This window comes from Gracilinanus agilis, chromosome 4 (genome assembly GCF_016433145.1).
Source record: "Gracilinanus agilis isolate LMUSP501 chromosome 4, AgileGrace, whole genome shotgun sequence".
Lineage (NCBI taxonomy): Eukaryota > Metazoa > Chordata > Mammalia > Didelphimorphia > Didelphidae > Gracilinanus > Gracilinanus agilis.
This window is the reverse complement of record NC_058133.1, coordinates 294,566,366-294,591,282: the sequence shown is the minus strand read 5'-3', so window position 1 is coordinate 294,591,282 and position 24,917 is coordinate 294,566,366. Positions and strand designations below refer to the sequence as shown.

The 24,917-nt window shown below is 31.7% G+C and overlaps 1 protein-coding gene across 2 annotated transcripts in view; it reads left to right on the top strand.

The window, feature by feature from the left end:
- The first annotated feature begins 332 nt into the window (after positions 1-332).
- The window catches only part of DST (dystonin), a 220,727-nt gene continuing 196,142 nt past the window's right edge, over positions 333-24,917 (top strand). For both annotated transcript variants that reach the window (XM_044675918.1, XM_044675919.1), the window contains exons 1-22: positions 333-499; positions 618-711; positions 1,789-1,943; positions 2,408-2,870; positions 2,956-3,084; positions 4,132-4,209; positions 4,319-4,480; positions 4,578-4,682; positions 7,213-7,308; positions 7,983-8,108; positions 8,635-8,787; positions 9,009-9,163; positions 9,390-9,516; positions 10,839-11,022; positions 12,299-12,456; positions 13,687-13,865; positions 15,547-15,685; positions 16,595-16,788; positions 18,387-18,549; positions 19,601-19,684; positions 20,481-20,588; positions 20,898-20,996. In XM_044675918.1, coding sequence (XP_044531853.1) covers positions 333-499; positions 618-711; positions 1,789-1,943; positions 2,408-2,870; positions 2,956-3,084; positions 4,132-4,209; positions 4,319-4,480; positions 4,578-4,682; positions 7,213-7,308; positions 7,983-8,108; positions 8,635-8,787; positions 9,009-9,163; positions 9,390-9,516; positions 10,839-11,022; positions 12,299-12,456; positions 13,687-13,865; positions 15,547-15,685; positions 16,595-16,788; positions 18,387-18,549; positions 19,601-19,684; positions 20,481-20,588; positions 20,898-20,996 — 3,318 coding nt within the window. The remainder of the gene's footprint in view (positions 500-617; positions 712-1,788; positions 1,944-2,407; positions 2,871-2,955; positions 3,085-4,131; positions 4,210-4,318; positions 4,481-4,577; positions 4,683-7,212; positions 7,309-7,982; positions 8,109-8,634; positions 8,788-9,008; positions 9,164-9,389; positions 9,517-10,838; positions 11,023-12,298; positions 12,457-13,686; positions 13,866-15,546; positions 15,686-16,594; positions 16,789-18,386; positions 18,550-19,600; positions 19,685-20,480; positions 20,589-20,897; positions 20,997-24,917) is intronic.

The following is a 24,917-nucleotide window of genomic DNA, read 5'->3' as shown; positions in this document are numbered from 1 at the left end:
CTCTTAGTAAAGGTATTTGGCATTATCTTCCTCAGTGACGCCCCAATCAGCCTGATTAGTCTGTACTTGTAGAGGTTTAATGCTGGTTACAAAAGGCAAACCTCAACTGGCATATGCCTTGCTTTAGGCTAGATCCTTTTGAATAGTTATCAGAATATTATTTGCTGTGTTGAATATGCATGTTGAAGCCTATTTAAAGGAGGCTGGGCTGCTTTGACATTCAGAAGCTACTTTTCCCCTTGGAAGCTGTACATTTTCTGGACACTTCTTGATTCCTTACTTTGAATTGGATTTAATGGCCCTGAAGTGAGCACTATTCTGAGAATTAAAAAATGCACAGCAGCAGCTATAGTTACCACAGCAGTGATTCTGTTGTGAGTAACACCACCAGCACCCGCACCAGCATTGACTCAAATGAGAATTTTCTTTCTGTCCATTGTGGGCCAACTTTGATCAATTCTTGTATAAGCTTTGGCAATGAATCCTTTGATGGACACAGGTACTGTATATTTTGGGTAGAATTTTTTTCTTTTATAAACTGTTGATTGTGTTATCTACAGATATAGCATCTTTTGATCCCCAGAGGAAAAAGCAATTTATATTTTGTCTGCCTTTAGGTTGGAAGTATTACAGCAGATTGCAAATCGAATCCAGAGGGACAGTATAGTTTGTGAAGACAAATTGTTACTTGCTCGAAATGCTCTTCAGGCTGTAAGTCAATGTTGTGGAGATGAGAGGGGTGGTGGGTCACATGAACCTTGATTCACTTGAAATATTTATTTATTTATTACTGAATTATTAGATATTTGCTTTTTCAGAACTTTCAGATACCTTTTTTTTTTTTAAAGAACACTTTTTTGTACTGTCTTATGGCTATCTACTTCCCCCACCCCTCAGGGTGGGGGTGGGTGTATCCATAAAAATGAACCAAAAAAAATTCCATAGGAAAATTTAAATATTTAAAATTTTTTTTCAGTCTGGTCTGGATCTGTGATTAAACAAAACAAAACTATTTTTATGTGTTCATTCATACAGTTTTCCTTTATTTGTTCATTAATTCTTTTTTTTTTTTTAAATTTTAAACCCTTAACTTCTGTGTATTGACTTATAGGTGGAAGAGTGGTAAGGGTAGGCAATGGGGGTCAAGTGACTTGCCTAGGGTCACACAGCTGGGAAGTGTCTGAGACCGGATTTGAACCTAGGACCTCCCATCTCTAGGCCTGGCTCTCAATCCACTGAGCTACCCAGCTGCCCCCTGTTCATTAATTCTTTATTCATCTCTCACTCTACATTTGTTCCCTAAATTAGAGTTTTAGAGTTGTCTGGGGCACCAAGAATTTAAAAACTTGCTTAGGGTCATCCAGCCAATATGTATTAGAAGTGATACTTGAAGCCAAGATCATCATGACTGTGAGACCAGCCCTCTATACATTGTGTCATTAAAAATTTACAGAGCATTTATTTTTAGTTTAGATGTATTTATTTTAACATTATGAAAGGCAACTTGGTTTTATGGAATAAAGCCAGGTCTTGGGAATCAGAGACTTATTCTCAAATCTCTCCTGATACTAATACTCTGTATGACCTTGTACAAGTCACTGAATGATTGTGAACCTAATTTAAAAAAAAATTTTTAAATAGACATATTAATGCCTCACAATCTTGTGACTACCTCATTAGACTACTGCGAGGATTAAAAAGGAATGTACATATAAAGCCCTTAGTAATCCTTAAATCACTAGAAAAAATGTCAATTAATACTATGTTAATATTTATTTTAAAACATAGGATTCTAAAAGATTAGAATCAGGGCTGCAGTTCCAGAATGAAGCAGAAATTGCTGGATACATACTTGAAAGTGAGACTCTTTTACGCCAACATGTAATTGATGCACAAATTCTTATTGATGGAAAATACTATCAGGCTGATCAGCTGGTGCAGAGGTAAATAAGCTCTATTGATTTATGCCACATATATATATGTATATATTTGCATGCATGTAAAATGTATTGATTTTAGAGTTAATGATTTTAGGAATAAATAGTACATTTGTTTGATATGCCTTATCTTTTCTAATAGTTAGTGAATTATCATGTTGTTTGTTCCAACATTCATTAATTTACAAAAAGACATTCTACCTTTTTCAGTAATGGATAGAACCAAATCTCTAACTTTTCAAATTTCATATTACAGCCTTAGTTTCCTCATCTTTTAAAATGAGGAAGCTGGATTAAATTTTTTCTGACTCTAACATATCATGATTCTATTGAACACATGAATAGAAAAAAACAGTAAAATTCATAAAATTCAAATGCTGAACCTTTTTGAAAAAAATGTACATAGGAAGAAAAATGCTCTTCTTTTTGTGGTGATGAGATTTTAAAAAGCAAATGTAATTGCATTTTAGGGTTGCAAAACTTCGTGATGAAATTATGGCCTTGAGAAGTGAATGTTCTTCTGTGTACAGCAAAGGACGCTCCCTGACTACAGAACAGACAAAGCTAGTGATATCAGGAATAACACAAAGTTTAAACTCAGGATATGCACAGACTTTAAATCCCTGTTTAAACTCTGGGTTAACCCAGAGTTTAACTCCTTCCCTAACCCCTTCCAGTATGACCTCAGGCTTGTCATCAGGTCTGACTTCCAGATTGACTCCATCAATCACTCCTTCCTATACGCCTGGATTTCCATCAGGATTAATTTCAAATTTTGGAACAGGAGTGGACACCAATTCCTTGCAGACACTCAAGCTGATGCAAATCCGAAAACCACTTCTGAAATCCTCTTTGTTAGGTCAGAATTTAACGGAAGAGGAAATCAACATGAAGTTTGTTCAGGATCTTTTGAACTGGGTGGATGAAATGCAGGTAAACATCTTGACTTCAGCCATAAGCTCTGCCTTTATTTCTATCAATTTCTTTTTAACTCTGGGGCTTCCAATACTCTTTTAAGGTGCAACTGGATCGAACTGAATGGGGTTCTGATTTGCCAAGTGTTGAAAGCCATTTAGAAAATCACAAAAATGTTCATAAAGCTATTGAAGAATTTGAATCTAGCCTTAAAGAAGCTAAAATCAGTGAGGTATGTATATTGAAAAATATTATTTTTGTATTTCATTTTAAGGCACAAGTATTTTCTTTTCTTTGTGAATACTCCGTAAATTGATAAGCGATAAACCAAGCATACCCTAATTCAGTCTCTTCTCACCTAGACTATTAAAATGGTTTCCTATCTGATTTCACTTCTTCAAATCTTACAGTTTTCCAGTTTGTTTAAAAAAACAACAATGACTCTTATCTTCTGTCTTAGAATAAATATTAAGTATTGATTGCAAGGCAGGATGAGAGGTAAGAGGTAGACAGCTGGGATTAAGTGACTTGCTGAGGATCACACAAGTAGGAAGTGTCTGGGGTCAGATTTGAATCCTGATCCTTCCAACTTCAAGTATGGTAATCTATCTTCTGAGCTACCTACTTGCCTTTCTCCTGTTCATTCTTCCCAACTACCAAAGTAATTTATTTAAAGCATAGGTCTGACCATGTCAGTCTTTATTCAGTAAATTCTAATGGCTCCCTGTAAATCTTAGAAGCAAATAAAATTCTTTTCATAGTCATTTAAATCTCTTCAAAATATGGTTCCAAAATACTTTTCTAGCCTTATTAAATATTATTCTCCTTCACTCTGTGGTCCAGTCAAACTGGCCATAGTGTTTTTCATAATTGGCAAACTAATTTCCTGAATTTGTGCCTTTTTGTGGCTCTTTCTCATACCTAAAATATACTACCTCCTCTCTTTTGTCTCTTAAAATTCTTAGTTTCTCATGAAAACTTGGCTTCCCACGTTAACTCTGACCTAATCTTCATAACTACTAGTGCTCTCTCCTTCTCCACCAATCACCTCATATCTATTTTGTATATATTTTGCAAATAGCTATATATGTATATGTGGTCTCTCCTAACAAAATTACAGTTTCTTTATTGAAGGGACTACTATGCCTTAGTTTCTGTAGCCCTAGAACCTAGTACAGTGTCAGACACATAGTAGGCACTCATGTTCTTATTAATTGATTTATTTAATTCAAAATGTTTAACTCTTAAAATATTTATTTTATTGCTTCCTTTCACACAGATCCAAATGACTGCTCCCCTCAAACTCTCTTATGCAGAAAAGTTGCACAGATTGGAGAATCAGTATGCAAAACTCTTGGTGAGATTAATCATAACTTTTAATCTTCATATGTGTCTGTGTGTGTGTGTGTGTGTGTCTCCAATAGCAAAGACGTCACTTTAAACTATACTTTTTTTCCCTTTAAAAGAATACATCCAGGAATCAGGAACAACATCTAGATACTCTTCACAACTTTGTGTCTCGAGCCACTAGTGAACTTATTTGGTTGAATGAAAAAGAGGAGGAGGAAGTTGCTTATGACTGGAGTGAAAGAAACTCGAACATATCCAGGAAAAAGGAATACCATGCAGTAAGCATAACACTAGCTGTTGACCAGAGAAACTATGCTTCATTTAAAAATAGCTATTAATATATTTTTTCCTGTTCTCTCTATTCCTATTTATTAGGAATTAATGAGAGAACTTGATCAAAAGGAAGAAGTGATTAAATCAGTCCAGGAAATAGCAGAGCAGCTACTTCTAGAAAACCATCCTGCCCGACTAACTATTGAGGTAAGTCGTTTAAATGAAGCTGGCTTTTAATTAATCTTCAGATTCTAACATACTAGAATCCCATTATTATTTGTTTTGGTGAGGTCATTCTTGGATCTCACAAGAGGGAGTTTATTTTTTTAGAGTTACTAGGAAACATTCATTTTTAACAGATTCACCTATAACATATTTATTTTCTTTGGCATAAACTAGGACATTATTATGGCAAGGTTCCAAGGTAATTTCCACATTTCAAGTATAGAAGTAGAAAGAGTATTTTGGAATGGAGACAAATTACGTAGTGTTCAGTCCTGCAGGTTGATGACAGATACATTGTTTGAATTATAAGATGTCAAAGGAGAGTGCATGAATAGGCAGGGAAGTGGCAAATGAGCTTTGTGTGCGGGTTAGAGTGTAAGGAGTTCAGACTCTGTGTACTCTAAGTAATGTATACTAAGTTATCTGCTAGAGTGCCAGAAAAGGAATTGGATCTAGGAATCTCTTTCCTGAAGATTTCATCTCTGTATACTACTAGGACCAAAAAGATAAAACTGCATCATTAGAAAAGGTATTAGGAGTGCTTCTTTTATGTGAAATGTAGCTTACAGTTTGGTTGCTCCTCATTAAGAAATATGGGGAACTGAAGAATATACAAAAGCAATTAAAATTATTAAGAAGATCAAAGAATTTCTCTGAGAAGAAATTAACAAAAAAGTAAAAGAAGAAAAATGTTCAGATTGGAAATATGAAACCTGACAGAATATATTATCATAGTTTGATGATGATGACAAAGTAGAGATTATATATAGGTAAAATCTTAATTTAACAACATTAATTAGAGCCAATCTAGTATTTGATGTAAGAAATAACAAAATGTATAATAGATATAATTCATCATCTTTAGATAATTTAAAAATCTATGAAATAATCACACTGATGTCTATTTTTCAAGCTAACTTATTTTGAGTGAGAAATTAATTATAATTGTGAGATGTTTAACAAACTCTAAGTTGAGTCCTATTAGGTCAGAAATAGTTTCCCTTTTTACTCTGACTTCTACTATGCCAATACACAATCAAGTCCTATACATGTACTATGAGAGTAGTAAAAAAAAAACAACAAAAAACAAAAAAAAACCTTTCAATACAACTTCTAAGTAACATAATCTTATAATATGAATGAGTTTTTTCATGGTTCAAAATGAAGTCCCAGCCTTTACTTAAGGTATTCATTGAAGCATTTTGAGCACCCCCTGCTGGAAAATGTTATGTTATAAATTCAAATAGTTATAATTTGGCATAAATTTCTCTAACTGAAGATCATGCCTTTTAAAATATCTATTTACCACTAATGGTATTGTAGAAACACACAAAATAGATTTAATTTTTGCAGCATAAATTAAGCTAAAAAAACCTTATAAATTGCATGATGAAGTTCAAGAGTTATGGTAGGTGTTAAAGAGGCTATTGAGAGGTAAAAAAGGTAGTCCCTGAAGAGTTTGCAGTCTCATCGAGGAGATAAAGAGTGAGTAGAATAATACAGTATAGTACTATAACCTCTTCTATGGAAATTCAGAGAAGGAGTATACCATGAAGGAAAGAGCACCTATTCTGAAGTACACAAATAACCTTACAAGGAGAAAGTGGGACTTATGAAGGTTCTTTAATGGAAGTCATAGGATAGAGAAAGAGAGAAGATTTTTGGGTATCTGGGAGGAGGGAGAATGAAATGAAAATGCATGAAAAATTTGCAGAAGGTTTCACTTAAGATTTTAAGTATATATTTTCAAGGAAGAACAATTAAATGTATATTTACATATTATTTAAGAACTTTATACTTTATAAAATTTTATCTTATCTTTCTAATATATTATCTATTATATCTATATACATATATGTAAAATTTAGCCCTAATCATATCTTTTATTGTTATTTTTATTTCATAACTTTGGGAGACAATTCTGAGCAGTTAAAGCTTCTTGGATCAGATGGGTGTTTTTAATTTTCTTTCTTCTTTTTTTTAATGTTTACCTTCCATCTTAGAATCAATAATGTGTATTGGTTCCATAGTAGAAAAGAGCTAGGCAGTGGGGGTTAAGTGACTTGCTCAGGTTCATAAAACTATGAAGTGTCTTGGGGTTAAATTTGAACTTGGGACCTTCTGTCCCTAAGCCTGGATCTCAATACACTGAGCCATCTAACTACACTCCTGTTTTTAATTGTCAAAAGCCCTATCTATCTATCTATCTATCTATCTATCTATCTATCATGTATCTATTTATGTGTTTATATGTGTATATATGTATATATGTACATGCATACATATTATATATACATATATATAATTATTCTGTTAGAAGTAAAGGAAGAAAAATCTACTCTGCTCATGGATTAGTATATATATATTAAACGTTATGATGTGCCAAGATGCATTGTGTGATTATAAAATATCTCTTTTAGAATGTTAGCATATCTGATTTTATAAAAACATTTTCTATATGATTTAATTTTATTTGTTATTGACTTTACAATAACTGTGATTCATTTTAAAGGCATATCGAGCAGCAATGCAGACACAGTGGAGCTGGATCTTACAACTTTGCCACTGTGTTGAACAACACATAAAGGAAAACAGCACCTATTTTGAGGTATATCATTATCACTACAAATAAAAGTGATTGTTATTTAATGTAATTACAAATTAGTAGTCTGATTAAGAATAAAAATCTGTTGCATTTTATCATTTAATTATAATTTAATTAATTAGGAATAATCATATTTGGTGTAAATACATAATAGAAAAGTTTTCCTGTATGGCACAATGGCTAACTTTATGTCTTGTAATATATGAAGAATAACTTGTAGAAGAATAGTTTTAAAATATCCAAATAATTAAAGAGTTGAGTAATCTTTGATTTTAGTGAAACATATCTTAAGGAAAAGCCTACTTCCAAGGAAATAAAACAAAACTGCACCCTAACTAAAGTTTTAACAGCATTCTTGATATTTGTGCAAGTATTTTATTGTCTGAACTCCGATATAAGATAGAATTACCAACCATCATAATAGTATATGTTTAAAATTCAGTGAATAGTCAGCATTATGAGAATTAAAAAATATATATCTGATATAGCAAAATGTCACATATTTTTTAAGAACCCAATAAAATATTGATTCGTTTTTATACAAGATACAAGTATTTAATTCCTCTTGTACTCATCTATAGTTTTTGAAAGTCTGGTCATATAAAGAATTGCACTTAATAGCAAAGTTCCTTTTTAACATTGTTTGTATCTAACTTTTTCTGTGTCCTCTTTCCTAGTTTTTCAATGATGCCAAAGAAGCAACAGACTACTTAAAGAATTTAAAAGATGCTATTCATCGGAAGTATAGCTGTGACAGGTCCAGCAGCATCCACAAGCTGGAAGACCTTGTCCAGGAGTCAATGGTAGGAATGTAGCCTTTGGTACTCTTCTGTCTTAGAATTCCTACTAAGACAGAAAGTAAGGGTTTAAAAAAAAGAAGAAATAGTATAAATTAGCTTTTCTTCCTTGGGTCCTACAATGTTTTGGTACTCTTACATTTTTGTGTGAAGCAGCGGAAGTTTGGATCTATAATTTCATCAGTGTGGGATTTTTCTTGGCATGGAAACTTCTTTCACCAGTTTAGATCAACTGTTTCCATGTGGTCAGAGGGGTTAAGTGATTTTTTTCATGGCCACTCAGCTAGCACAGTCAGAAACAGGGCTTGAACCATCCTGCTTCCAAGGCTACTCTTTTATTTACTATTACTATGAGATAATACTTCTCATTCCCATCATATTTCTTTCAAATTCACATGACCTTTTTTGTCTCTGAATTTTTGCCTTTCAGAAGTTAAAAATAATAAAATATTTAAAAATCCTCATCTTTTTGTGAGTATTTGTCTGAAATGAATTAGTTTTAAAATTGTGTGTTTTTTAACTTAAAATATAGGAAGAGAAAGAAGAACTTTTGCAATATAAAAGCACGATAGCAAGTCTTGTGGGCAGGGCAAAGACAATAATTCAGCTGAAGCCCAGGAATCCTGATAATCCACTCAAAACATCCATTCCAATTAAAGCCATTTGTGATTACCGACAAATTGAGGTAAGAGCCTAGAATCTCCTTGTGACTGAGTCAATCACAAGCAGAAACATTTGCCAGAGAATGCTTGAAAATTGTTCCATAGATATTTTCTTTTCTTTTTTGATATAACACTTGAGTGCCTGTTTGTGGGACAAGAGACTTTTCCCCTCTTTTATATGATCTTTCAAAGGATCTCCTAATTTTGACCTCATTATATTTTTTGGTTCTTTGTTTAAAACTAGATAACCATTTACAAAGATGATGAATGTGTTTTAGCAAGCAATTCCCATCGTGCTAAATGGAAGGTCATTAGTCCAACTGGGAATGAAGCCATGGTCCCATCAGTGTGCTTTACTATTCCTCCACCAAACAAAGAAGCCATTGACACAGCAAACAGGTATGTGCTAGCTAAAAGCAGAGTGCTGGTACAATGGACCACTTTAATGTTTTCAAATATCAGAGAGAGAAAAATTAATTATTGACTGGAAAACTTGCATTGCTGCCAGAAGAATTTCAATTCTGTAAATCCAGAATGTCCAATCCATTACAAGGTTATTATAAGAGGAGGACATCTACAGGGATTTTTGTAGAATTAACTTGTATACTTCTTTTCTTCATTTCAGAATTGAACAACAATTTCAGAATGTTCTGGCTCTTTGGCATGAGTCTCACATAAACATGAAAAGTGTAGTTTCCTGGCATTATCTAGTTAATGAAATTGATACGATTCGAGCTAGCAACGTGGCTTCAGTAAGTGCAACAATACAAACCATCTTGAGAGTTTAAATCATCTGGAATAGCTATAACTTAGAGTGAGGACATAGTATCTAGACTTGAATAAAAAGAAGGAGCTTGGTTTTTTACATTTTGATCTTTACATTTAAAGCTCTGAAATGCCATCTATTATTTTTTGTTTCTTGTTTATAGTCTTAGAGATTCCAAAAAAGCATTTGAGATTAGTGACACCTGCTACCTTCTCAGTAACACTGCTCTATTTGAATAAATATAGTAGCAGTTCACAGTGGTATATTTATATAATGTTTAGCAATCACAAAAAGTCCTTTTGTGAACATTATCTTATTTATTCCACTTTAGACCTAAATTGTCCTTTTTGTTTTTTTTTTAAATAAATAAGGAAGCAGGTTTACAGAGATAAAATTGACTTCCTTAGGGGAATATGAGAGTGGAATGAGGACTCAAATGCAGAGTTTTTTAGATCAGCTCCATTGTACTTTTTCACTGTTACATGCTTGATTTTGATTTCATGGGAATGTGCCGAAACTTCAGTGTAATGGGTTGAATTTTGACTATTACCTATTCACTATATTTTTTTATATTTTATTATTTTTTAATTTTTTTTAACCCTTAACTTCTGTGTATTGGCTCATAGGTGGAAGAGTGGTAAGGGTGGGCAATGGGGGTTAAGTGACTTGCCCAAGGTCACACAGCTGGGAAGTGTCTGAGGATGGATTTGAACCAAAGACCACCTGTCTCTAGGCCTGGCTCTTAATCCACTGAGCTACCCAGCTGCCCCCCTATTAACTCTAAATATTTAGTTTTAATTTATTTGTAGGCTCAGAATGTGGGCCTTAAGTCCTGTTTCTGCCACTTCCTAGGTATTCTTAGATGAGAATCAGCATACTGTTTGGGAAATAGTTCTGAATCTGAAGTCAGATAATCTGGGCTTTTGAATACTGATGGCTTTTCACTTCTCATCAGTCTTGGGCTTCCCTTTCTTCATATGTAAAAAGTGGGAGTTTTACTCTAAGACCTCTAAGATCCTTTGAAGTTAAAAGTCTGTGGTTCTATAAATTAATTTAACATTCTCTCAGTGTTAACATCTCATCTGTAAAATGGGAACAATCCTTTTAATTATCTGTGAGTGAAGGCTCAGTATAAATATAGGCGTATCTTAGTATTATTGTTTTGTTGTTGTTGTTGTTGAGATGGAGAAAAGTGATTTAACCATTCACAATATACCAATGTAAAATGCTTTGAATGCATTTTGGCATTCAAAACTCTTAGAATTTTATTTTATTTATTTTTATAACTATCGGCTTTATTTTCTTCAGATAAAAACAATGTTGCCTGGTGAGCATCAACAGGTCCTAAGCAATCTAGAATCTCGTTTTGAAGACTTCTTGGAAGATAGCCAGGAATCCCAAATATTTTCAGGCTCAGATATGACACAACTGGAAAAAGAAGTTAATGTATGCAAACAATACTATCAAGAACTTCTTAAGTCAGCAGAACGAGGTAAGACTTTTTTTTTTTTTATGACACATTATCTTTCTCTCAGAGCTTTGATTCTGTGATTTTATGATGGCCCATGATATTTCACTGCCATACTTAATAAGTATGTGAAATAGGGTTTAATAAAACTTACACAATTTATCCTTATAAGGTAGTTATGAAAAAAACACTACACTTATACATAAATCCTATATAACTTGTTATGTAAAAGAGATGTCATATTTCCAATGTTAATTATTCAATTTAAAAGATGCATATCTAGTTTTTTGTAGCTGAGATGGTTATATATAGATGTCAGATCAACGTATGATAAAATGTTAAAATAGATTGGTAACTCAAAAAAATTTAATGTCACATAATTCACCACTATTGATTAACCTTTGGTTAATTGTGTTTGTGTGTGTTTGTAATTATCCTTAATGATTTTAAGGACTCTGTCTCATGAACTAGCTATTCTGAGATAATTTTATGCTACCTGAATAGAGAATAAATCAGTTTCTGAAGCAGATGTTTGTCAGATAGTGTTCATATTTGTACTATTTGATAAAGATATAAACAATTTAATAACATTTCTCTTTTATTTAAAACCTTTTTCCCATTCAATTTTTGTTTTTCATTTTTCCCCAATAGGTGGAGAGAAAAAAATAAATGATTCTTAATTGAAAAAATAAAATTTAATTAAAAAACATTGCAAGTTATAAAACCCTGAGTTTTCAGCCAATAATTTTGTTTTCACTGCACTCAACATTCAGCAGAAAAAAAGTTGTCTTCCCAAGACAATTACATTTTTACATTAAAGCAAATTCCAGGATTTTCCTTGGGGGTTGTATAACAATTCTTCATTATTCAAAAATAGAAATTTTGTATTTTCATTTATATTTTTCCTATTTCATTGAAATTTTTTTGTTTTGTATATGAAGTTGGTATTTTCTGCTTAACCGGTTGATTGTAAGAAACTCTCTTTTTCTAACTTAGAGCACAAAGAAATATGAGTAACAGTTATTATTGTTGTTTTTAAAAAAGTATTTAGCAGTTTTGGAAAATTTTGTTCACGTTTTAAAAACATAAATTATAGTGCTCTATAACAGTCTAAATTTTACAAATATAATAAGCAACATTAGAGAAGTTCTGATACTATATTAATAATTTATAGAAAGACAGCCAATTTTGCTTTTTATATGTAAGTGAGATGTTGATTTGGTTTGGAGAGTATACTATATAAGCCAAAATACCCAGAAGATAGAAAAATGTATACACAAAATGTTATTTATTTCCACAGAGGAGCAAGAAGAATCTGTTTACAATCTTTACATCTCAGAAGTCCGAAATATCAGACTTCGCTTGGAAAACTGTGAAGACCGGTTAATTAGACAGATCCGGACCCCACTAGAAAGAGATGATTTGCATGAAAGTGTTTTCAGGATCACAGAGCAAGAAGTAAGATTTGAAAAGATGCTTATTTTTAAAGTCTTAATTCTTTTAATTTACCTGATAGAATTCTTTTGATTTTTTTTTGAGCTCAATTTTCTCTTTATATCCTGATTACTTGTATGTAAATCATGTTGTTTTCCACTCTTACCCCAACCCCAGTAGAAAGTAAGCTCTTTGAGGATAGGAATGATCTCATTTTTGTCTTCACAATGCCTAGTACATATCTTAATAAGTGTTTTTTGATTGATTGATGCAACTAGGTGGCATATTGGATAGAGTACTGGAACTGAAGCTAAGAAGACCTTAGTTCAAATCCTATCTCAGACACTTATTAACTTGTGACCCTGGGCAAGTCACTTAATTACTATGACCTCAGTTTCCTCATTTGTAAAATGAAGATAATTATAGCCTCTATTTCTCAACATTGTTGTGAGGATAAAATGAATTTACGTTTATAAAATGTTTATCATAGACATATAGTAGATTCTATTTAAATCTGTTTAAATGCCACTTTCTTTATTTCGTTCATTCTTCAAAGAAACAACGTTTAGAGAACTTCTCTTTCTTATCATCCCTCATTGCTGCTTTTGAGAAATGGTTGATAGTAAAACTTGATGCACATGTCTCAGCTTTCCTCCAAAAAGTACTTTTAGAAAAAAAGGGGATAATTAACTTAATGAAGAAGCAATTCCATTCTTTTGTGACACCTTTGAAGAAAGATGTTTTATCTTTTTTATATCTTCTCTTGTGATTTATGCAAGGAGAACACCTTTTAAATGACAGAATTAATTTTTTTTAATTTAGGAAAAGTGTCCATAACTGTAGCTAGAATTCAGGTATTTATTTATTGACATTAATGATGTGTTTTTCGTTTTGCTTTACTGTACTTAATTATTAAATGTGGAAGATGGAGGGAAGGATGAAAGGGAGCCTTTGGTAAGTGACAGTGTTGTAAAAGATTGGGTCACAGGTTTAGATCTAGAAGGGATGACCTTAGAGGTCATCAAATCCAATTCCCTTTTTAAATAGGCAAGCGAAGAGACATAACAGAGTTTAAGTGACTTGTTCAGGTCACACACCTAGTAAATGTCCCAGGTAGTGTTTAAACTTGGGTTTTCTTGACATCATGCCTAGCATTTTATCCACTTTGCCACCTAACTGTCTGAATAGTTACGACTATATCTTAAGTACTCTACTTGAATCATGGACATGATTAACACAGCTTTTCTTTTACAGAAACTCAAAAAAGAATTAGATCGACTCAAAGATGATTTGGCAACCATCACAGATAAATGTGAAGAATTTTTCAGTCAAGCTGCAGCATCACCATCAATCCCAACTTTGCGCTCTGAACTCAATATCATTATTCAGAATATGAATCAAGTCTATTCCATGTCTTCCATTTATATTGATAAGTATGTCATTCTTATACACATTGAAGCCTCCTTTTTTTAGTACTCCAAAAAAATATGACATTTTAGAGGTATTGGTACTCGTTGGACCCATGAAAATTTTAGTCTTTCAATTTTTCATTCATTTCATACTTTTATGTATTTAGTACTTAGAGGTCACCTAAGTCTAACCCTCATATTTTACAGGTGAGGAAACTAAGTGACTTGTATAAGGTATTAAGCAGGAAGTAGAATAGATTTGAAATCCAAGTCCTCTGATTTGAAGTAAAGTATTCTATTGTTTTCTCTGCTTCTCTCTTGTTTTTACATTAGTACATGATCACACTTTAGTACAACACATATTTGCATAACAGCTTGACACAAATCTCTTGCAGTGGGAAGCTTTGAGAACATCTGGCCAATTAAAGCTAAAAAATCCATCACCTTGTGGCTAACCTTCTGTTGCTGAGCCTTTGTAGTTTAATTAAGCTGATTTTTGGATGGTTCATTGATATGTACCTAGAAATACACACATAGACAAAATTTATTCATTTATTCTCAGAAAATATTCTATAAATGATTGAAGAGGGACTTTGCTGGCAGCATACATCTTGCATGGTTTTATTGATAAGGTAAAATAAAGGAGATTTATACATTAGGGCTTGCCCTGGACTTCCGTAATTCTAATTTGATTGGAAACATGCCATTTCATAAGTACAAATATTTATTGCTTTATTCTGAATTATAATCCTTAAAAATAAATTAAACCTTCAGGGTGATTTTTATAATTTTATATATTTTTATATTTAAATTTTATAATTTCCTTGGGAAGTGGGGTGCTGACATAAACTGACCTATGACATGTAGAGGCTAAAGCTGGTATGCCATGGCTTAGCAGCTAAGCTTCCGACTCATGAGGATTTCCTTTTTAAGTATTTTTTCCAAAATCATTTGTGAAATGATGTGTCAAATAGGTATATTCTAGATTGATAATAGTGGATTGGACTCTGAGTTTTGACTCGAGTGAAATTAGTATTTGATGAATCAATGAAAAAATAATTTATTAAGTGTTTACCATGTGTTAAGTGCTAGAAATACAAATAATAAAGCAAAGTAGTACTCTCAATTAGTTTACGTTGTAATAGGGAAGATAACACAACTTAAGGAGGACTCGGTTGCAGGACAGATGGAAAGGTCTAGTAATTCTTAGTCTGTTACAGAGAGGCAGATAGTATTGCACCTTCTTTAAGGTCATTTTCATTGACAAAACCATGCTGGTTTCTATTATTAAGTTACTTGACAATGCCAACTTTAAATGTAGAAAGAGGAACTACTAGTCAAAGGATCTAGGCTATTGTTCCAGCTCTACTACTTAATACTGAATGACATTACACAAATAAATTGAGTTTCTTGGCCTGTTTCTTCATCTGTAAAGTGAAGATTTTGGAATATATAACTTCCAAGGTCTTTTATAGCTCCAAGTCTATGATTTTATGATCTTTTGTATTCTTATACTAGAAGAAATTCAAGCTCCTTTCTAGTCCTAAATCCTATGAGTCTGTGACTAATCTACTTATAAATTAAAAGGTTATAAAATCACTAGCATATCAAATATCTCATGTCATTTTAGGATTGAAAATATCCTATGTAAATAGGCATTTTATTGTAGTAAAGTAATTACTTAACAAAAATAACTCTTTTTCAGGTTGAAAACTGTTAATTTGGTATTAAAAAACACTCAGGGAGCAGAAGCACTTGTAAAACTTTATGAAACTAAACTGTGTGAGGAAGAAGCTGTGACAGCTGACAAGAATAATATTGAAAATCTTATGAGTACATTAAAGGTATGTAGGACCCTTATATAAAAACACCTCTATGAAGATTCTGGTTAATCTCTCCTTCACACTTGTGTACATGAAATAGGTATGTGTATTTATGTGTACTTGTGTCATGTCTTTATGTATGTAGGTACACAATACACATGAAGGACAGACATATGGAGCCGGGCATATAGACCTATCTCTAAACATAGAATATCTTTCTATATAGTCTACTATATTTCTTAATGATAATTGACCTCTTTATAAAATTGATTTATTATAAAGAACCAAATTATTGGCTACAGCTGTCTCCATTGCCATATGAACTCTAAATATTTCATTAGAGTAAATTGATTTCACAGGTACTGTCTTTGGAATAAGGAGAATCTTTATTTGCAGAATAATTAAATGACCTCATTATTGTCAAGCAGTCAGGTTACTTTGTGATTCTGTGGTGATATTGAAATGTGGTAGGAGCAAGTATAGAAGCAAAGTAAAATATATTTTGAATAATTTATGAAGCAGAGTTTTGCATATTGCTTAGGGTATGTAGTGTGATTTAAAATGCTTTTTTTAGGAAAAATAATATATTTATATCATTATGTATATTTGTATACACTATTCTACTATTTGTTTCACAATAAGTTTATATTAATATGTGTAGTAGCTACTATTTATATAGTGCCTTAAGATTTGCAACTTGCTTTACATATGTTATGTATTTGTTCATACTACACTTCTTGCCAACATAGAACCTGGAAGGACTCTCAATGAATGGGACTTCAAGCATTTTATAAATGGTACCTACTATTACTACCCCTATGAATAAACGAACTCTTTCTGATTAAGCAGATAAATGTACTGAATTTTATCAGTTAATCATTGATATGTTCTTAGAAATTATTCTAATAGTAATTCCTTTTTTTTCCCAAGCAATGGAGATCTGAAGTAGATGAAAAACGGGAAGTATTTCATGCTTTAGAGGATGAATTGCAAAAAGCCAAAGCCATTAGTGATCAGATGTTTATAACCTACAAAGAACGGGATCTCGATTTTGACTGGCACAAAGAGAAAGCAGATCAGTTAGCAGAAAGATGGCAAAATGTTCACACTCAAATTGATAACAGGTTGGTATATTTTGGGGTTGTTTTTGATGTCTATCTTTCAACCAGGTTTAAATATTTGATTTAATTTTTTAAATCTTGTACACTCCCTCTCTGTCTCTCAATATTCACCACAGTCAATTTACTAGCATCAATATATATTAGAATATGTTTATATAAGTATACACATATATTCATACACATTGTATCAAAACCTATAAATATATATAAAACACAATACAGATATACTTGTTTTACACACATTTGAAAGGATATTGACATAAATCCCCATAAAGATGTATTTGTATGAGAGTCCTAAAGATAATAATAAAGTCAACATTCATAGTAGTCAATATATAATAAATATTTGTGTGTATATGTATACACATATGCAAGAGCACACACATGAATATATATGTAACATACATATATTTATGTACATACATGCTAGTTGGTAAAAATGTGTGAAATTCTCAGAGGACACAGTCTGGTTTCCGTTGTGGATATCTCTGTAAAGATAGTATACATTTCAGGAAATTCTCTATGTAAATTTTAGAAATTTTCTTCCAAATATGTTTCTGTTTTGTGTAATGAGTGATTTGCTCACTGCCCTATTCTTCCTCTTAGGAATATAATATTGTATTTATTTAACCATGAAATATCATATAGCTCATGAAGAAAACATTATTGTTCTGGTTCTGTTGTAAATTTGATATGTGACTAAGTGAGTAATAGTAGAGACCTTTTCATATTTTGGTGATGCATTTTGTCCTCTAATGTTTAATAGTATTTCAGGTAATGAAAAGAAAAGAAGTAGTATGAGTTATGTATCATTTCAGTTAAAGATATAAAGAAATAAGATGTCTAGTTTTTGAGTAACTTAAATAAGCAGGATAGTATTGCCCTCATCCCTTTCCAACTCATTGATCAATCAATAAGCATTTATTAATCACTTAATATCATCACTAATTCCTAATATTTATCATGCTTTAGGTTTGCAAAGAGGTTTACATTTATTATCTCATTTTTGAAAACAGGTAATATACAAGCCCTTGGTTTAAAAGACAATAATGACAAGTCCCTTCCCTCAAGAAGTTTACATTCTAAAGAGGGAATCAAAATATACATATATAAGTGCATAGAAAACATTTACTCAGTATTTGGGGGGGCAAAGAGGAGCAGCAACTGGAGGGAGGGCATCAGGAAAGCCTTTATCTACTGATAATATGATCTAAATTCCCTGGAAGAATAGTATCACACAAATGAAATAATTTTTATTCACAAGGCATTCAAACATGGAGATGACCTCTTTTAGAGCTATGAAAAATGAGGCATTATTCACTGTGACTTGTGTAAAGTAACTAAGATCCTGAATTAGAACCTGACATCACTCTCATTAGAGTGAAATAGACCCTGAACCATGTGGTCAGTGTTACAAAGCTAGTTGGTCATGCCATACTGGTAGGGAGTATTCAGTAAATAATGAATAATGATGATCATCCAAAGCTACATGCTTTTGACTTTTTTCTATCAAAAAGTTTCAAATGTTATTACTTCTGGATATCTTTGGAAGTTCCAAGCTAATTTTCTACTCATATATCGTTTTCTCAAATACAACCAAGATTACGTGACCTGGAAGCTATCGGCAAATCTCTGAAGTACTATAGAGATACTTATCATCCTCTGGATGATTGGATTCAGCAAGTCGAAGATACTCAGCGAAAAATTCAGGAAAAACAACCTGAGAATAGTAAAACATTGGCAACACAGCTGAATCAACAGAAGGTAAGAAAAAATAGTCTCATTTGTCTGTGACTTAATTAGGTTAATATTTCTCATATTCTCTGCCCTCTACCATCTGCCAATCCTCTAAAGAAATACACTTTTCCATATTTATAAGTAATGGATTAGTCAGTAAATCAAAATAGAGTCTATTCAAACATGGCATTTATTTTATTTTATTCTTCATTTTCAAAGCAGTTGTTAGATTTAAACACAGAAAATTAGGCAGCACATTTGAATGGATTTCATCTAGAAATAGCTATGTAAATCACTCATGTTGCACTCATTTGCTTTTTCCTGTGTCATATGTAGAACCAGGTATAGGATAATTAAAGCCTTTGATAAATAAGACTGGTGAGTCATGAGAAATGAAGCAGTAGAGTTGGGGAGAGGAATGCCTTTGCCTCATTGAGGACTAATTGGTTCTACTTAGTTTTGGGTAGAAAGAGAAGGAGGGAAACAGATTATGATTATTAAAAATATAATAACGTGTAATCTAGAAAACCTTTGAGGTTATATTTAATGTAGTAATCTCAACAGAACATTTCTTTTTGGTGATCTACTTTGACCAAAGGACATTTTCCTTGGTTATGTATAAATGGATTCTCAAGTTTGATAAAAGTACTATTACCTGGTGCTGTGGCTCCATAGATATGGATTATAATGGACCCTATACCAATAATATTCAATTTTGCCTCTCTTTGCATGCTCCATTTGGAATTATAAGATGAAACAAGGAGTTACTAAAGGAAGAATGTTCCTATGCCACTGCATATATTGTCTTCACAAGTTCTATTGCTTCAGGATTGGGAAAATTAAAATTGTTTTTAAGTTCTCTAATAGAGTATCAGCTTTATTCACATGAAAAGTTAAATATAAATTAATTACAATGGGGTAGGAAGCTGGAGTATGAAAACTAAGAGATTATAGAAACCACTGATTTGGCATTATTCCAACAAATTGAAATGCAGTTGTTTTCATGTTGACTTTTTCTTGGTTAAATTATTTCTTTTAAATGATTATTTTCTCTGTTAAATTATTTCCTTGCTGATAGATGCTGGTATCTGAAATAGAAATGAAACAGAACAAAATGGATGAGTGCCAAAAATATTCAGAGCAATATGCCACTGCTGTGAAAGTAAGAAATACTGTAACATTCCTGTATAAAATTTGATATCCTTCATGTGATTTATTATAGTACTCATTTGAGTGGTTTAAGACTCTTCTTTATACAAGAAATAAATATCCATTTTAAATACAACTTCTTTATTCTGTGCCATCATTTATATTTGATTCAAAAGATTAAATGTTCTAACATGTTGGTTCTTTTCACCAATGCTGATTTCAGATTTAGGAGATAGAATCTTCTTTTGGTCATGTTGTCTTTGCTTTAATTTCTTAGCACAATTAGAATTTGAGGGAAGAGCTACTGACACATAATAGTTAAAATGCTTTTCTTTCTCTAATGCTGTGTCAATCCTCCAGAATAAAAAGGCAATGGTTAAATCCAGTTCCAAAGGTCAGAGAAAAGGGAAGACTGTGGCCAAATATAGGATGTGCAAAAGGCTTAGTACAAATTTACATTATTAATGGTATTTGTTATTAAAGCTTTAAACTGCATTAAGATTTTTATGACTTGTATAGTTTCAGAAACTTGTCAGAAATGGATTTATTTCCTCATAAAATTTCTCCTCTTACAATCTTCACTGACTCTATGACCAGGTTTCTGCTGCCACAGAAGAAGCAATTCTTAGATTAGATTCCATTAAAAATAGTAAATTTTTGCAACTTATTAACTTAAAACTTATTAGTTACACTAATATGCTCTTGATAAATTATGGAATCTTATTTTTGAGAATTGTTTTAGTTAATTCACAATCCTACCAAATTAGCTTCTTTTTTTTTGTAAATTAATTCTTCGACTTTTCGTACAGGATTATGAATTACAGACAATGACCTATCGGGCAATGGTAGACTCACAACAGAAATCCCCAGTGAAACGTAGGAGGATGCAGAGCTCAGCTGACCTCATCATACAAGAGGTAATGGAGATTAACTTTTTTTGAAAGGACTAGTTCATGTTAATAGATGTATCTTAAAGGAAGCATAGAAATGACTAATTTTTTTATTTAAGATTCATTAACAATTGTAGATTAAAAAGCAAATCCCAGGAAATTACACAATTATATTAGAAAGATACTAAATATCAGTAATGAGCAAATTCTTTTGAACTAGCTTATTGTAGGGGAATTATCTGGAAGCCAGATAAATTTTTGAAAGCATTACTATAATGCCTTTAAAATTATTAAGAATAGTTGTAATGTATTATTTTGTGTGCTTATTTTTGACAGTTTATGGACTTAAGAACGCGATACACAGCTCTGGTTACCCTCATGACTCAGTATATTAAATTTGCTGGTGATTCTTTGAAAAGACTGGAAGAAGAAGAGGTAACCTTTAAATTTAACAGGAAATTATTTTCAAAAGAAAAAATATAGTTATGATTCTTTATGTCATTTTAATTAAAACTAATGTTAACTTTCTTACATTAAAAACTGCAGTGTAATTAGGTGATTACAAATAAGAGCTAGGTTATTTAAGAAAGTGCCAGAAATTAACTATGGCAAGAGTACATACCAAACAAGGATCATAACAATTTTTGAACTTTATTATTTTAGATGTTATTTTAGACTAGAACATAATTTTATGTTAGCAGGGGCATTCCTCTAACAGACTCGTTTAGCTCTATTGTTATAATTTTAAAAGCAAGTATTAAATATGATATTTCTTTTAAATATTTTTCAAGTCTAGAATAACAGAACTTATTAAAGTTTTACCTTTAATTTTCTTACAAAGTATACTTTCCTATTAATTATTTTCATAACCATTTTGATCTGAGAGTAAGAGATTAGCCTGGACCTAAAACATGACAGATGTTGTAATATATTTTCAGGAAAATGAAAAAGATAATTCATAGAGAGAACTATTATGATATTTATAGAGATAAACACTGAAAATCTTGTGACGACAAATAGTCACAATTTATTTATCTACTTGATATTACTAAGACTCATATCCCAGTCACATTTTTAAGGAAAAAGAGTAATTTATGATATGGTATGACTGGCATGAAATGAATAATCACTTAACAATAGTAGAAATAAAAGGGATCTTATATGCTTTTAGACACTTTATCAAGTACAGAATAATCTTTAATTTAGGGCTGGAGGTTGTTATGTTATTTTCTATGTATAACAGTGATTCCAGTTTAAGTATTGTTGCAGATTTTTTTTTCTCATTACTTTCTCATGGCAAATTTTCTTTGAAGTCTAGGCTGCATTTATAATTACCACAGGATCTCAGTAAAATAATATATGGAGATACATTTGTGAGTATATATGCATTTTTAAATCATAGTTCTCTATGAAGTCAGAGCTTCAAAGAAAAAAAAAACAGACATATAAGCCATTGATTTGGAAAAAGCAGGTGTTTGTAAAAAGTAATTCTATGCTACTTGTTAAGAACTGTTATTTTCTAGAGGATGTTTGAAGAAGTATGGGATAAATAGACTTTTTGATAATTACATCAAAGAGTATTCCTTCAACTACCACATTACATCTCTAAAATTTATGCAAATGGAAAAGTATATAATTTTGGAATCTCCGGCTCTAGGGTCTTAAAGGGATTTAATTGTGCTCTTTACTTTTACTTTTTCTCACTTATCTCAGAACAGACAAAGATAGCATAATGAAATAGCCATATTTCAAAAACAAATGTGTATAGGCAGCTAGGTGGCACAATAGAGAGAGTGTTGTGCCTGCAGTTAGGAAGACTTGTCTTCCTGAGTTGAAATCTGACTTCACATCCTTACTATCTGCATGACTTTGGGCAAGTCACTTAACCCAATTACTTGTCATCTGTAAAATGAGTCAGAGAAAGCAACGACAACTTTGCTAGTAATTTTGCCAAAAAAATTAAAAATGGGACTAGGAAGAGTTTAATGTGACTAAAAACAAGTGAACAACAAATTAATTTTTCTCAATAAGTTCTCATTTTGGCCTATTCAAATTCTGAGGATCATTTTGTTCTGTAAAATCTTCTTTGTTACTTTCTGTCACTCAAAAGAACAAAAAATAAATGTTAATAGTAATTTTGGTAATTACTAGTATTAATACTACTTGTATCACTAATTAATATAATATTATAATAATATATAATACTAATTAAAATGATGAATTAATAGTATTTTGGTAATACATTAGTAAATCTGGTAGAGGCAAGTTTTATCTTAAGGGTATAATGAACTCCATAAACTATTTTGGTCTGTTCTGAGTTAATATAAGTTTTTTCTGCAACAAAATTACTAACAAGTTAGACTTCAAAACAATCTAATTGGCTTTATTGTCAAAATAACAAAATGATTTTTCTAACTTTCATAATGGAACATTAGTAATTTTCCCTAATTTTTGCATTTTTAAGATCTTGATCCATTTTAAATATTGCCTATAAGTCTTGACAGTATTAATAATTCCTCATATAAAATGAAAATAATGTAATTCTCCCTTCCCTGTTTATTAAATGCATGTTTCAAAATATGTCCAATTATCCCATTCTCTTCAGGGCTTATCTGATAGCCTAAAATTATTTATTCTTAAAATGTCATTAAATTATGTTTTGTATCTATATATTGTCATTTTAAATTCATAAAACATTTTAAAAGTAAAGAAGTGTAGTGTAGTGGAAGGAATATGTATGGTATTTATATTTTTGGTGATCTAGGTTAATAATTCAGCTCTATTATTCACTCTGATTTGGGGCAATTTTTGTCACTCTGAGACTCTTTTCTTATTTGTAAATTCAGGAGTTGAACGACATAATTTCAGAGGTTCTCTCTCAGCATGAAAATTTATGATTCTCTTTGAACTTGTTACAAATAATTAAGTCAGCCTAAAGTAGGTTTGTTTTCACTTTCACTTCTCTCTTCACTGAGATTTTTTTCAACTTTAGAGTGAGTTAGTGAAAAAATAACTCAAAGGTGATAGACAATATATTTAAGGCACATAAAAAAAAACAGAACCACGATAAACTGCATTTAGGATAGATCATTGTTGAAACATGAAATTTTTAGACAATGAAACATTTGTTTAACTAAAATAAGGCAGTTTCTGCTGCTGTTATAAAATCGATTACTAGACCATCTCAAGACTTTGTTTTACTTAAAACAATCAATTAAAAATCTCATTTTTCCAAATTTCTCAATATGTGGGCTTAAATAGCTTGATAGTCTTAATAAATTTCTGGAAATGAAATAAATTATTAACTGGAGAATGGTCTCATGATGAGACTCCCAGCACATAATTGGGCTGGTCCCTGAAACAGGCATAGATTGATTTTCACCAGGTCTTATTTAAAATTTTCCATCACGTAATGGTTTCCTAGTGCTTTGGCTTAATTGAGGAGGCCTTCGAGAACTCACGGTCACTTTCATGCTGTAGAAGTATCTAGATCTACCAGAATTATTTAATGCACGCTGTCAAGATGCATTGGAAAATATGGAAATATTATACTTAAATTGGTAAAGAGAAAAACTACAATTACATAATTATGGAAAAAATTCTAAGATGTATAGACTGCCAAGCAAATAAAGATAACCAAAATTTCTAAATACATAAAACATAAGCTTGTTTATATAGAAAAAAAGCAATTGTCAGGGAATATAACTGCCTTTGCATTAGCAAATTTAGTAAGTACTATGGTGATAATGACAAGCATGTCTGGTAAAGGATTTAGACATTAAAAATTTCAAATTTCTCCATTCCTTTCCTTCTTTCTGTCCAGGATTATTTAAAACCAGAGTAGTATGAATAATGACTCTCCAGAAGTATTCATAGCTATTCAGAGTAATAATTGCATTGATTCCAACCCAGTTGAAATATTCTGTGCAAATTTGAATTGTGACCATTTACTTCCCAGGAATTCATTATTCACATTAGTTTGAACTTAACTGTATTTCAGGAGTATTTCCTAATTTTTAGATCACTTCTAAACCTCTGTATTTTGTTTACTTTTTAAATATTTCATAATTTAAAACATATTTTATTTTTCACAGGGCCAGCCAATAAACACTAAATTCTTCATATTTATTTTTTCTGCATGTTATCTTTTTTTTTTTGTATTCAGTGCAATCTGTGTTGTTAACATATGAACAGAATGGTATTTAGCAAGAACCCTGGACTATGGATCAGGAAACTTGGGTTCTCTCTGTGCCTAGTTCTGAGCCTTGGACAAGTTACTTCTTAACCTCTTGGGACTTCACTCATTTTCCTTACTTGCAAAATGAGTTTAGACTAAATGTTTGTTAAGGTCCCTTC